Source organism: Pectinophora gossypiella, chromosome 7, assembly GCF_024362695.1.
Source record: "Pectinophora gossypiella chromosome 7, ilPecGoss1.1, whole genome shotgun sequence".
Taxonomy (NCBI): domain Eukaryota; kingdom Metazoa; phylum Arthropoda; class Insecta; order Lepidoptera; family Gelechiidae; genus Pectinophora; species Pectinophora gossypiella.
In genome coordinates, this window is record NC_065410.1 from 3,613,594 (window position 1) to 3,627,344 (window position 13,751).

The window sequence follows — 13,751 nt, forward strand, 5'->3', positions numbered from 1 at the left end:
AGATGGCGCTATTCGCCTAAAGTGGAGCTTGATTTCTGATATTTTTTCATTATTAAAATTGTAAAAAAATACATCCTATAGTATTGGGCGCTATTGTATTAAATTACCTATTAGGTATGTGAGTAAATAAATAAATTTGTAGTTCGATTAACTAGGTAAAAGAGACGGAACTCGCAACAAGTTCGTTAATCATCACTTATTAGCCACTATTATTAGGTGAGATTACGGTCAAACGATAAGCTATTTGAATAATGTAAAATAGAATGATAATTAGGTACCTAACGTCCTCTGTGGTCCAGTGGTTGAGCGCTGGGCTCACGATCCGGAGGTCCCGGGTTCGATTCCCGGTGGGGACAAATCACAAAAATACTTTGTGGTCCCTAGTTTGGTTAGAACATTACGGGCTGTTTACCAGATTTTTTCGAAAGTAAGATGATCCGTGCTTCGGAAGGCACGTTAAGCCGTTGGTCCCGGTTACTACATACTAATGTAAGTAGTCGTTATATGAGCCATGTCAGGGGCCTTTGGCGGCTCAGTAGTAGCCCTGACACCAGGGTCGATGAGGTTGGTACTCCACCTCACATCCCACACCATAGAAGAAGAAGGTACCTACAGTCAATTGGTTTTTAATCGACTTCCTACAGAATAAGTAGGTACTCAGAACAGGACGTGTTGGCGGAAATAGTAGTTATATTAATGACGAAATTGACAAATTATTCAGTGGTTACACATTCTAATAGGTTGGAATACCTATGTCACCATTTAGTTTTCTGTATTTAGAACATTTATGTTATACAATTTCCTAACATTATTTTGCGTGCCCGGAAAGGTTACACAGCGATATACGGTCTTCGTGGTCCAGTGGTTGAACGTAATGCTCACGTTCCAACACACATACATACATAAACTCACGCCAATTTCCCACCGGGGTAAGCAGAGACTGTGGAATCCAATTTGCTTCGATCCTGACACACTTTCTCTTGCTTCCACCATATTCATCAATCGTTTCATACACGCACGCTGGTTCAGAGTAGATCGTACTAAATCTTTTCTAAGGACATCTCCAATTTGGTCAATGTACGTCCTTCTAGGTCTTCTTCTGCCAACCCTACCATCATCTTTCGCTTTATATGTATACCGGTTTCGTAATCCTATTATCTATCGTCTTTTACACCACATCTCTCTCTTATCACACTGTTTCAAAGGACAGAAATAATCTTGCTAGAACTTTTTTTTTGACGTGACTTATTGTAGATTTGCCGCAGATGGCATTAACTACTTGGCCGGACAAATAGGGAGCGCTGAAGGCTCTCACCCGGTACAACGTTTAATTGCTAGAACAGTGACTGTAATTAGTTTGGTTTTTTTAAACGACTTCAAAAAGGAAGGAGGTTATTCATTATTTTTAAAATTTTTTTAGGTAATTAATGCAATTTTGAATAAGAGCTTTGACGCATAGCATCGTTAAACACTGGTTTAGTTTAGTTTACTGGTTTGGTTGGTTAGGACATTACAGTCTGATCAGACAATTGTCTGAAAGTAAGATGTATTTCTCGGGAATGTGGGTTTCCTCACGATGTCATCCTTCTCCGCTGAGTACGTGATAATCATTTATGATCCAAACATGAATTCAACAATCATTGGTTTCGGCCTGTGCTGGATTCGAACCTGCGACCTCAAAGTGAGAGGCAAGCGTTTTACCAACTTAGCTACTACGGCTCCACAACAGGGTTGATGAGGATGGTAATCGACCTCATAACCTACACGAATTAAAAAGAATATTGATATTAGAATGGACTGAAATTTTAAGTATTAAAGTAGGTACGCAGGGATATTCTAAGGAACTTCGTACCTTTTTAATATTGCTGCACGATTTCTCTAAAAGAACTTGTCACAGACATTATATTTTTGATAGGATTAACCTTTCTGTAACCAAGACGGACAAACGTACCTCTTCCGCTAAGCATTACAAATGTTATTTTACTTATGTAATACTAAGCAATTTAAAATTTCGTTTCTTTTTCAGACGTTCACGACCACGCTATGGATAATGGCATAAAGTTATGACCCACTTTGTTATGATAAGTCATAAAATATGCTGTTGCTGTAAATCAGTAGGTGAACAAATAAGGTAAGCAAAGGTGCTAATCCCTGCAGACGACCATCTAATTTTATTTTAAGTTATACCTGTCATTTTCTTATCCACCGAAAAGGAAAGGGACGGGTAATCGACAAGCATAAAATTTAAGGAACTTGCGTCAATTTTAAGTACGAATCAAAAACAACCGTCTAAAAATTTTACATTGGCCAATTACCCGACAGAATTATGTTGACAGCACACGTCAAACGGCTTGCATACCAGCGAGATACCTTTTTGATTCACCCGGGTTATTCATTAATTTACTCATTCTTTCTAAAATTAAGAGCTGTCAATCATCCGTCCCTTTCCTTTTCGCCCGATAAGAAATTGACAGGTATAACTTAAAGTAAAATTAGGAGGTGTCTGCAGGAATCGGGGCCAATGTAACATAATTTAATTTAAAACCTCTTTCTTATATTCCGTGTTTGAAACGATACGAAAAATAATTTTAGTACCTGTTTCCTAATAATCTTTTTAATACGGCGTTCGTGATAACAAGGCTGTTATAACCACCAGACTACAAAGGCCCGTGGTCTAGAGCGTTGGGCTCTGGAGGTCCGGGTTCATTCCCGAGGGGGATAGTGTTGAAATCATTTTGTGAGACTGTCCTTTATTTGGTAAGGACATTGCAGGCTTAAATCATCTGATTGTCAGAAAAGTAAGATGATTCCGTGCTTCGAAGGTCATGTTAAGCCGTAAAACGTCTCCGTCAACCCACAGTGGGGCAGCGTGGTGGAGTATGCTCCATACCCCCTCCGGTTGATTGAGGAGACGCCTGTGTCCAGCAGTGGGATGTCTATAGACTGTTTATATTACGTTACGTTTTAATATAGGGACAGTTACTGAACAATATCGGCGCCCGAAGGACATAATATTCCTGACGACTCGATTACTCTTTTAGTGCTTATCGCCATCGGCCTCTAAAGTCTTTCAGGCCCGTTATTTTGTGAGTTGTGAGAGTCTTCAGCGCTCCCCATTTGTCCGGCCAAGTAGTTAATGCCATGAAAAACAAAGCTATACTAAATCACGCCAAAAAAGTCTATTTATCTGTGTAACAATTTCTAGTTGTACCTAAATATTGTGTGTAGTTGTTGTGACATACGGCTCTCGTTACAGAGGTCCATTGTTCTTTTCCCATTTGTAACAGTGACTTCTTCGCGAATTTTACAAGAATTTAATTTGCTTCTTTTGTGAGATTTTTCCGTGGGAAAAAAGAAGTGTTTTTCTTCTTTGCTTTTTTGCTTGGCCTTTTCTGTAATTTTGCTTTAGATGATTAGACCATAACACACACCAACCGAAAGCGTTGGTCAAACCAAAACTCACACTCAAAAATACACTTTAAATCGTCTATTTTTATATAAATATTAATATGTTTTTGTCCTACGTGTCATCCGCCTAAAACGACTATAATTTCCACCGGTATAGCCGAGGAAAAGAAGCTACAAGGAAAACCTCGAAATTCATTCTTATAGAGGCTTTTGATTAACGTATTTTAAAAATCTTAGGCCGTGTTCAGGGGCACGCGTTTTCTCCGTTCATGGAGAGTCGGCGCGTCGAGCAGCGCGTCAAATTGCGCGTCAAGCGATACGCGCAGTTTAGTAACATAGGTACTCGTAGCGATTCATGGCGCGTCACCCGCTGCGTCACCCGCCGCGTCGCCCGTGGCGTTGCCCGCCGCGTCGTTCACGGCCTTACCCGCCATATGTGGTGCTAAAAACGCTTCTCCGTGAACGCTCAGTACATTGTCATACATTTGTTTGCACCGCGCGAAGTGCGCCGCGCCGCTTAACGCGCCGCGCGTCCCTCAACGCGGCCTTTTCGTAGTCAAATCCCAGTAAAAAAGTCAATAGGTATCTTTTCTCTTTGAGTACAATACCTATACTTACCCTAGAACCTATTTACGGATAAAAACTACTTTGCTTTCCTAAACTGTTGTTCCATGATTCTATAAAAGACAATTACCGTTTTTAATGAGATTAATATACCAGAATTATGTTTTCATTTTCCCACCCCGGAAGGGCCAAGTCGTGAACGTAAATTTTCTCTAGAAGCGAAACTATAGTCATGAGCCAAGTTAATCTGATATGACGTAACAGCAACGTGGTTAATTATCTTCCTACTACACGGACCTACGGGGAAAATGAAATGTTTTGCAACTTAGTAGACAGATAATAAAACTCATTAGATATTAAAGGAAACTAAATTATTTATATACTATTTAATATTTACACAAGCTTAAGAATTTTGCGACGGAAAATTCCAATTGATATTAACCCTGAATCTGAATCACTCCCCTCAGTATTCGTTACGATGTCACTAACACGCTGTAGAATTACGAAACGTTTAAACCAGTACCTACTTGATTCCGACAACATCAAAATAATGCAAAAAACATTCTAATCTCGGAGCCTTAATTGATTGAATAAACAAGAAAAAGCCAGTAAACAGAATGTCGAAAATTGTATTATTTACTCAAGCTTAGTTTTTCTCGATTTCCGTAGATTAGGTAAGGTTTCACGATAGAGCGCTGTCGCGGTGTCTTCAACTTCAACAGAGTAAATCAATTAACCGGTTGCTATAGAAACGGTTCATGTTTTTACTTCGATTTATTTGCTGTTTCTAAATACGAATGCAATTTATAAATAGGTAAGTAATTCTAATGGAATTACCGCGTTCTTATTTATACAGAAAAAGTTTTTTTGTAGGTATTAGACCCACAAGCAATGCTATTTTTAAAGTTTTTGATTCGATCCCTGTCTAGCATAGAAAGAATAGGTAAACTATTCCGACTGATATGTTTTTCTTTATTGATAGAACAGCATACATAATACCTAGCCAGTATTCTAGCAAATTCCGGCCAAGTAGTTAATGTCATCTGCGGCAAATCTACAATAAGTAACGACGAAAAAAAAATATAAGTAATAAAGAAAAAAATAATACATACTATTCCAGCAATTCTTTCTATATTATCGGCTATAATCGTATATCTACAAACGTTTAATATCAGCATATTATTACAATAAAATTTGAAATAATTGCTTTCAATTTGGATAGGATATATTTTAGTAATGAAGCCCCATATTTTGCCTAATGTGTAGAGTTTGTGAAATTAGTGTTTGTATAATTAGGGCGTGTGGAGTTAGAAGCTTAGCTCTACATGAGATCTGATAACTTTTTGATATTGCGATCGATATGATTACGTCTTGGCATCTTCACGTGAAAATGTTTTTGTTGGCATTTATTTATACGTCATTGAAATAGGTATTTTGTAAGATTTGTTTTTAGTATCAAATAACATTAATAAGTAGTAGGTGGCGTAAGAAAGCGTGGCGTATGCCGAAGAAGAAGGCATTCCTACCTGTTTAGGTTTGGCGATGTTTGTAAAACAATTTATGTGTAATTTATGAAGTGTTATAAAAACGGTAGGTATTAACGAATATGAATTATTCATAAGTATTTTTTTTTGTCGTTTATTTACTAAATGGAAGTATATTTAATTATAATAATGATTATTTTGTATTAAGACAATTTTATATTAAGGTTTCTAATTACCTTAAAGTTTAATTAAATACTCAGATAACACCTGCAAGGACATTTTACTTAAAAAATGTATAACTCGTATATCAGTTATAGGTGTTTATTTATTTTATTTATTTATTTAAGATACACCGTGTTAGAACTATTATAAGTATAATATAAAATAATAACATATAATAACCTACATAACCACTTATACTGTATAAGATTTGATTGATATAACAACGCGTCTCTAGCAAGCGCGAGCAATCCAATTATAAAGTGATCTGCATAACAATAAACAATGCAAGCGCAAAGCTACGCGGTGCAATGGCACAACGGCGTAAGTTCTATATTTCTATTTCTGTGCCGAGTCGGGGACCGATACGCGCATGACCGGTCGACGGCAACTCGCGAACTAGGCTCAGTTCGCCGCAGCTACCAGCGCGGCCGCGCGCCGCTCGCGTCAATTCATAAAATAAAAAAAAAAACAAAAACAACCGCGTCTCGTGTGCGACCGAACCAACCACAACCCGTTCGAAATTCAAGTGTCTAGTGCTTTTATTAGTTCACAAACATGAGGCGCAACGTCAAAATCCTGTTCCTCCTAGGGGCTGTTTGGATGTTTTTCCTATTTTATTTTATGCAGCCCGACTCTACACAGTCTAAGGTGAGTTGCGGATTTGCGAATTCTTTGTATATTTTCTGGATATATGCCAGAGTTGATTTCCGTTGTTTATTGGGTATCAGCTGTTAGGTTATGGACCTGCAAGCTGCGGCCGGTTGCAGTGCGCATGCTCCGCAACCCACGCGATGCGATAACTGCAACGACTTTACTTGTGTTCATATCGAAACCCATTTAGCGTAATGATAATAAAAAAAATACATTCTAATTTGACCACGATTCTTTCCAAGCCGGGCAATAGTCGATTTGGTAACTTTCAAATAAAGAATTACGGATTTTGCGACACATCACATTACTTTTCCTAAAAAGGCGCACGGTCTTTACCTAATTGTCATTCTTATTACATCAAAAAATACGGTTTCAGAGTTACATAATTATGTACCGAGCCGGAATTTTTGTCAAATTTTAATGTACCAGGATTTTCGAAAAATGGCGTTATGTTTTTATTATTTAGGTAGTATATTTAGTAGGTATAAATTATAGTTGTCAGCGTTGGTACTATTGACGTAAATATTTCAGGAAGTCGATACATTTTCTACTAAAACCCATAACTGAAATCTTTTTGGTTACTAAAACAAAACGTGGGTCGTTTATTACAGTAACATACCTATCGAAATGAAAGTGCATAAAAATAATTATATAAACGATAGTACTTAATAATAAATCGTCAGCTAAGTATCTACATTACAAAATAAATGATTAATAGTTATGGGTACTAAATACTGAATCCGTGATAGACCTTCGGGTTCGGTGAAACGCGTGTCTTCATCGCTTACGGGTTCGAATCACAACTCGGGCTCTGAATCACTGAACTCGACTTCATGAGTTTGAACTCATGTTTGGATCATAAACAAAATAATAATTGATGAACTAGCTGTAAGAAAAACTGTTGTATACGTGCATATTGTGCTAAAAAAATTTTAAAAAAGAGAAAACTATATATTGTGCACACACACCACGGTTTGACGAAAGGTGCGTGCAACATTGTACGTACGGTCACGAGTATTAATATGTATACACTTTGGTACCATGTCACATTAACTTTTCTGACAAATTGAACTGTAAGTCTCACTAAATGTCAAATATGTTAGTGCGACAGAGTCCTAAAGTGGGTACATTATATTGCTCATGACTGTACCTGGACAAGTCTATAGAGAAATGATAGAAAAAAATGCCTTCTATATTATCAATGTTTAACTGAAAAACATCTGAGACCTCTATGTCACAGAAAAGCCAGTAAAAAATACAAAAAAATATATATATAATTATATATATTATTATAATATTATTATAATTATAATATAAAAAATATATATATAATTAAATATATTAATGATATAAATATAATAAAAATATATATATATATAATGTCACATGGTTTCCAAGATACAGGATTGTGCTTATCTAGCTAACATTTTCTTATGTAGTACTCGCCACGAACACTCCGTACAAAATAATGCATCTGCGTAACGTGTAGGAGTGAGCGAGACAGTCCGTGCTGTCTCCCTCTTACTTACGGCGATTTGAGACTAAAGTCTACAGGGAGAGCTTTAGAGGGGGTGAAGTCGACCCTCTATACGAATTGATGCGGGGCGGAGACTTACCGTTCTATGCGTAGAATTATTCTTCTATGATAGTGTTTTTTTTTATTAAAAGAATTGTTGAAGTTCACGAATATCCAAATATGTATATTCAAAAAAAACCTTAATTTCAAGGTTTTCAATCACCGCATACTTAAAAGTTATACTTAGCCAAAAAAACTCGCTTAAAAAACTTGTTTTACAAGTTGATTAAGTAAGAATATATTTTAAGCGTGAATTTAATAATGATACTCGTATTTTTGGCAAAAGAAAGATAAGTGATGATCGTTTACAGCTTGCATCCAGTTATCTCGAATTCGCGTGCATGTTGAATTTGTTACATAGATATAGCTATAATTTAAGTAAAATTATGATATTATTTAATTTTTTTATAATATATTTTCGTTAGTACCAACGGGAAATAGCGGAATAACGAATTTATTCTATTTACATACTGAATACTAAATAATATACAATCTATCAAATAATACAAAAAAAAAAATAATTAAAAAAAAACAGAAAATACCTTATCTAAACTAGCTGTAGCAGGGATCTTAGCTTAGTCAAAACCCCCCCCCCCCCCCCGGCCTTACACGGTGCAAAGGTCATTTTATGGTATTATTTTATTATTAAATTCATATATCGTCGGTAACTGAACTTTATACTTATTTCATAATTATGTTATACACACCTACTTGTCATATATTGTTTATGAATCTCTCTCGTTATCTGTTTATCTGTGGCTTTTATTTTACACATCTGTTTATTTGTCGTATCTATTAAAGTATACACTTTAACCCCTTGGCATAATATCTACCTTTGACTAATAAGTACTGTCATATTTTTCGTAATCCCTTAATTCATATATTTTCTTCATAATTATATTTGCTTATTTTCTTATTTATTGTAAGTAAATCCCGACACTTTTTGTTGGCACGATAGTTCAAAGTATTTATAAGCGTAACTTAGGTACTGGCAGAATATCAGTGTTGCTAAGAGTGGTATTTCTACTATCCTTCGCAACAACATGCTGAGTCAGTCCCTTTTCCCTGGCAGTGTATTTTTGATTTGTGTACTTATCTTTATCTTCTCTACTATTGTACTGCACTGTTTTGGGAATAAAGTTATTCTACTCTATTCTATTCATAATAAATAAAAGCTCGTAAAGCTCGATGAAGCGTGGGTACTTAGGTCATCTTGCGATGGATGTACCTTTGACTACCCCAATTGGGATTAGTCGTGAGCTTACGCTATGTTATTTCTGTTATACCAATGTGATAGATTGTGAGCCGTATCTCCGTCTATAATGGTCTAGGCAAGTGTGTTAGTGAAAACTGCGCTTAAGATAAATTAATAACTGATTGGTGCAAGTTCGATACCGGGGTTCGAACCGACGCTTCTTATTTGAGAAACAAACCGGTGTACGGTCACGAGCATTAATATGTATACACTTTGGTACCATGTCACATTAACTTTTTTGACAAATTGAAGTGTAAGTCTCACTAAATGTCAAATATGTTAGTGCGACAGAGTCCTAAAGTGGGTACATTATATTGCTCATGACTGTACCACAGTGACCACAGTGACACTGACTTATTGTAAGAGTATGAAATTTCTTCTCTTGTTATCGTGTGGGTTGTGAGGTGAAATACCAGCCTCATCAACCCTGGTGTCAAGGTTATTATTTAGCTGCCAAATGCCCCTGGCACAAAACAACAAACACAAATAAGACAAAAAAAGTAGAACAAAAATTTAAATATAATAATTTTAATAATTATGCCTCTTCTAGAAGTTTACATCTATGTTGGCCTTGCTCGAAGCCGGATCCACTGCATTGGATTCACGCAACACCTTCACTTTTATATACCTACTCTCTGGTTTTTATTTGCTTCATTAACTAACTATAGCGTCTTAATGTTCCCTTCAGTATGTAAATATGCTTTTTAACAATTTGAACGAAGGTTATTACGTAATTTTCAACCGACTTCAAAAAAAAGCAGGCTATCAATTTGTTATTTGTGAATTACCTGTAGTCGAAACAAGCATAGAGAATAAAATCAATACCTTTTTTTATATTATACTTCTGATGATGAAGATAAATGCATCCAACATACATACACACATACATAAACTCACGCCTATTTCCCACCGGGGTAAGCAGAGACTATAGAATTCCATTTGCTTCGATCCTGACACACTTCTCTTGCTTCCTCCACATTCATCAATCGCTTCATACACGCACGCCGGTTCAGAGTAGATCGTATTGAACCTTTTCTAAGGAAATCTCCAATTTGGTCATCGTAAGTCCTTCTCGGTCTTCCTCTGCCAGCCCTACCATCAACTTTCGCTTTATATACCGCTTTTGCAATTCTATTATCCTTCATCCGCTCTACGTGTCCAAACCAACCTAACATTCCCTTCTCAATCCTAGTCACTATATCGTCTTTTACACCACATCTCTGTCTTATCACACTGTTTCTCACTCTATCACTCAATGCATCCAACTGGGAACTAAACCCTTTTCTTTGGTAATAAATGTGCTATTACAGCAGAGGTCATAATGTACGTAGAAGTATTTTTATTACTATTTCTGCACGATTCAGATGTCTATTTTTATTAGTTAATATACCTACTTCCGCGTTAGCCTCACCAAGTGCCGTTATCTGTATGGACTGACAGATCACCTTCACTTTTATGTACATCTTCGTTTTTTGTTTACATCATCTCTTGCGGAACTGGTGATCTGCTTACGACAGTTATTTTGAAGTGCTGGTAGTGACGGTTCAAACAAATAAGCTTATGACTACGTCCCAATTGGGTAGTCAGAGGTACATCTATCGCAAGATGAACTATGTACCCACGCCTAAACTCGGCACTGGTGCTGTTCCGTGATTGAATTGAATTACCATTATTATTACTTTTTTTTTCGTGGTTGAATTTATTCATTTTTCCCAGTAGTCCTCTCTAGCCCTGTCCCTCGCAGAGACGTACGTAGAGCTAAATAAATATTTCCTATTTTAATCTCAAATATTATTATTTACTACTAAATGGATCTATAATGGAATAAAGAAATGAACAATTTAAGTTAACCATGGTTTAACGGTGCTAGTTAGCATAATCACTGTTTGTACTTAATTTTTGAAATAAATAATAAATAAATAGTTAATATTACAACATTTTATTTTATTTTGTGCAACAATGTTTATTATTATTACAACTTGTTATTAATTATTTTTTCCTCAAACATTTCCGTCTTTACTCGCACTAGATATTGTGTAATTTACGATTGTTTACGGTTTACTCCAAAGTTTGTTATTACTGTCGTTTGCCAAACGCAATAATAATAACTAGTCGGAAATTACATCGGGAATAATAATTAATTTAAGTTTAAAAATACGACTACGGATAAATCCACTAATACGGATTAAATACACTGCTTTTACTTCTAATTGGACACAAATACAGGGTGTTAGTGACATCGCATTGAATACTAAGAGGGATTCCTGTTGGAAAATTCATAAAAATGTTAGTGTTTCTTTTTAAATTATTTTCAGTACCATAATTTTCGGACAGAAAATTCTACTGAATATCAACTTAGAATCGTAGTCTGAATCATCCCTCGAAGTTTTCGTTACGATGTCAGTAATACCCTGTATATTTGACGGTTGAGAGTTATGTAAACATAAACTGTTAGAGGTCGAGAACGGAATGTATTACTTAATTCAAGTCGTAAAACTAGATGCAAATACGGATGTCCTTGTGTTGTTTTTGTTTTATTTATATAGAAGGCCTTAGCCAAGTTGCAAGCGATTATTATACTATATACAGCTGATTAAGATTATATAACATAAACTGCCTATATACGTCCCACTGCTGGGCACAGGCCTCCCCTCAATCAACCGGAGGGGGTATGGAGCATACTCCACCACGCTGCTCCACTGCGGGTTGGTGGAGGTGTTTTTACGGCTAATAGCCGGGACCAACGGCTTAACGTGCCCTGCGAAGCACGGAATCATCTTACTTTTTCGGACAATCAGGTGATTCAAGCCTGAAAAGTCCTTACCAAACAAAGGACAGTCTCACAAAGTGATTTCGACAATATCCCCATCGGGAAGCGAACCCGGACCTCCAGATCGTGAGCCTAACGCTCTAACCATTAGACCACGGAGGCTGTTAAGATTAATATTATGTTTTTTCTTTGACGTGACTTATTGTAGATTTGTCGCAGATGGCATTAACTACTTGGCCGGACAAATGGGGAGCGCTGAAGGCTATCACCCGGTACAACGTTTAAGACAACAGGCCTGAGGGTGCCCAGTTGGGCGCGAGCCTCGGCTCAGGGCGTCGTCTGAGAGGAAAATATTTGAAAGAGTTAATCGACCCTAGTGGGTCGAAATATGATGGAATTAATATATCACCTTATGTAAATCACATACATTTTTTATCACTGTCAATTGGGTAGTTTCCTGGGTCAAAGATAAATTATGAAATTCTAATTTTTTTTTTGTTTTGGTTTTCCCCGAAGGGTAAGGCAAATGCCCATACAACCATGTCTGACGTATTTTTTTTCTTGATGATTAATGAAATGATGAAAGGTGATGATGATGAAACCTAAGCCCCCACCCTCGGAGTAGACTCCTACTCCGAACCCCAAACGAATTAACTCAAAAGTCCGCATAAGCTTTTGAGTTATGAAGCGGCTTCCCGGCACGAAGCGAAAATAGGCAGATACACTTTGTTCATTGAATACTCCAATATAATAACACTCGCGAATGTCTTCCGACTAACTTAATGCGATCAGTAACCACAAAACACCACTTCGTATTAATTATTTAGATTACTCAACGAAGAAAGCAACTGTCCCGTTCCCGTTTCCCGCCGAAAAGCCTATGAAATTCTAATTACTAAATAAAGACAGATCTACAGGTGACAAGAAATGTTTTCTTTTTTAAAAAAAGTAAATAAAAATAAGTGCGACATTTTGTCATGTTTTTCTGTGACGTCACAGGTTGCATTTTCATACAAATTCCATAGTAATTTCGTGTTTGACATTTAGTAAAAATGGGGTGAGAGCCCTCAGCGCTCTCCATTTGTCCGAGTAGTTAATGGCATCTGCGGCAAATCTACAATAAGTCACGTCAAAAAATAAGACGATTTGTAAAAAAGTAACTAATTTGACTAGTTGGAAACTATGGGTGGCTATGATCCCTTTGCCTGGCCTACGGACAAAATAAACAAAAAAGAAAATTGGAAACTACCCTATAGTCACAATTGGTTCCAACTTGACGCTGTAGAAAGACGCAGAGCTAGTGGAGTCAATTAAGCCGGAACTCTCATTCGCGTCTCAAAGTTCACCTTTAGATAGCTGTATCTTTTGAACCATGTAGCAAATGTCAACTAGGTATCTAATATGGTTCAAATTATACAGCCTTTTACAAATTCAACTTTAAGACCACTGACAGGCAAACGGAGAGACGTAAAAACGGTTTAAGGGTACTAATCGGAAGTACTTTAGATCAATTATTCGTTTGAACGAACAGAATTCAATCATTTTCTTTTATAGGATCGAAATATTTATTTGCCCCACTCTAGATGTTTCTGATTTTGAATTGCATAAAAAAATCCTTAACGAAAAAAAATGTCATCTAAATCGGACCTGCAAGTTAGTAGTTTTTTTATATAAATATAAATTACATACATAAATGTACCAAATTAATATTCATTTATTCGTAATAAAGTAATAATATATAAAATAGACAATAACAATCTATTTAGTCAAATAAGCCCCCGCGGGTGGATCCGGGCGCAAAGCGCAATACATAAATTATTA

General features: G+C 36.4%; 2 protein-coding genes across 3 annotated transcripts in view; one reads left to right on the forward strand and one right to left on the reverse strand.

The window, feature by feature from the left end:
• Nucleotides 1-13,751, forward strand: part of LOC126368179 (polypeptide N-acetylgalactosaminyltransferase 2-like) — a 302,716-nt gene that overhangs the window by 194,612 nt on the left and 94,353 nt on the right. The window contains exon 1 of one of the 2 annotated variants that reach the window (XM_050012069.1): nucleotides 6,075-6,326. The exons of the other annotated variant lie outside the window; for it this stretch is intronic. Within the exon in view, the coding sequence (XP_049868026.1) occupies nucleotides 6,234-6,326 (93 nt within the window). The 5' untranslated portion in view covers nucleotides 6,075-6,233. Of the gene's footprint in view, nucleotides 1-6,074; nucleotides 6,327-13,751 lie in introns of those variants that run through there. 2 annotated transcript variants of the gene reach the window in all.
• LOC126368190 (equilibrative nucleoside transporter 3) overlaps nucleotides 1-13,751 on the reverse strand; it is a 418,002-nt gene that overhangs the window by 145,122 nt on the left and 259,129 nt on the right. The window lies entirely within an intron of this gene.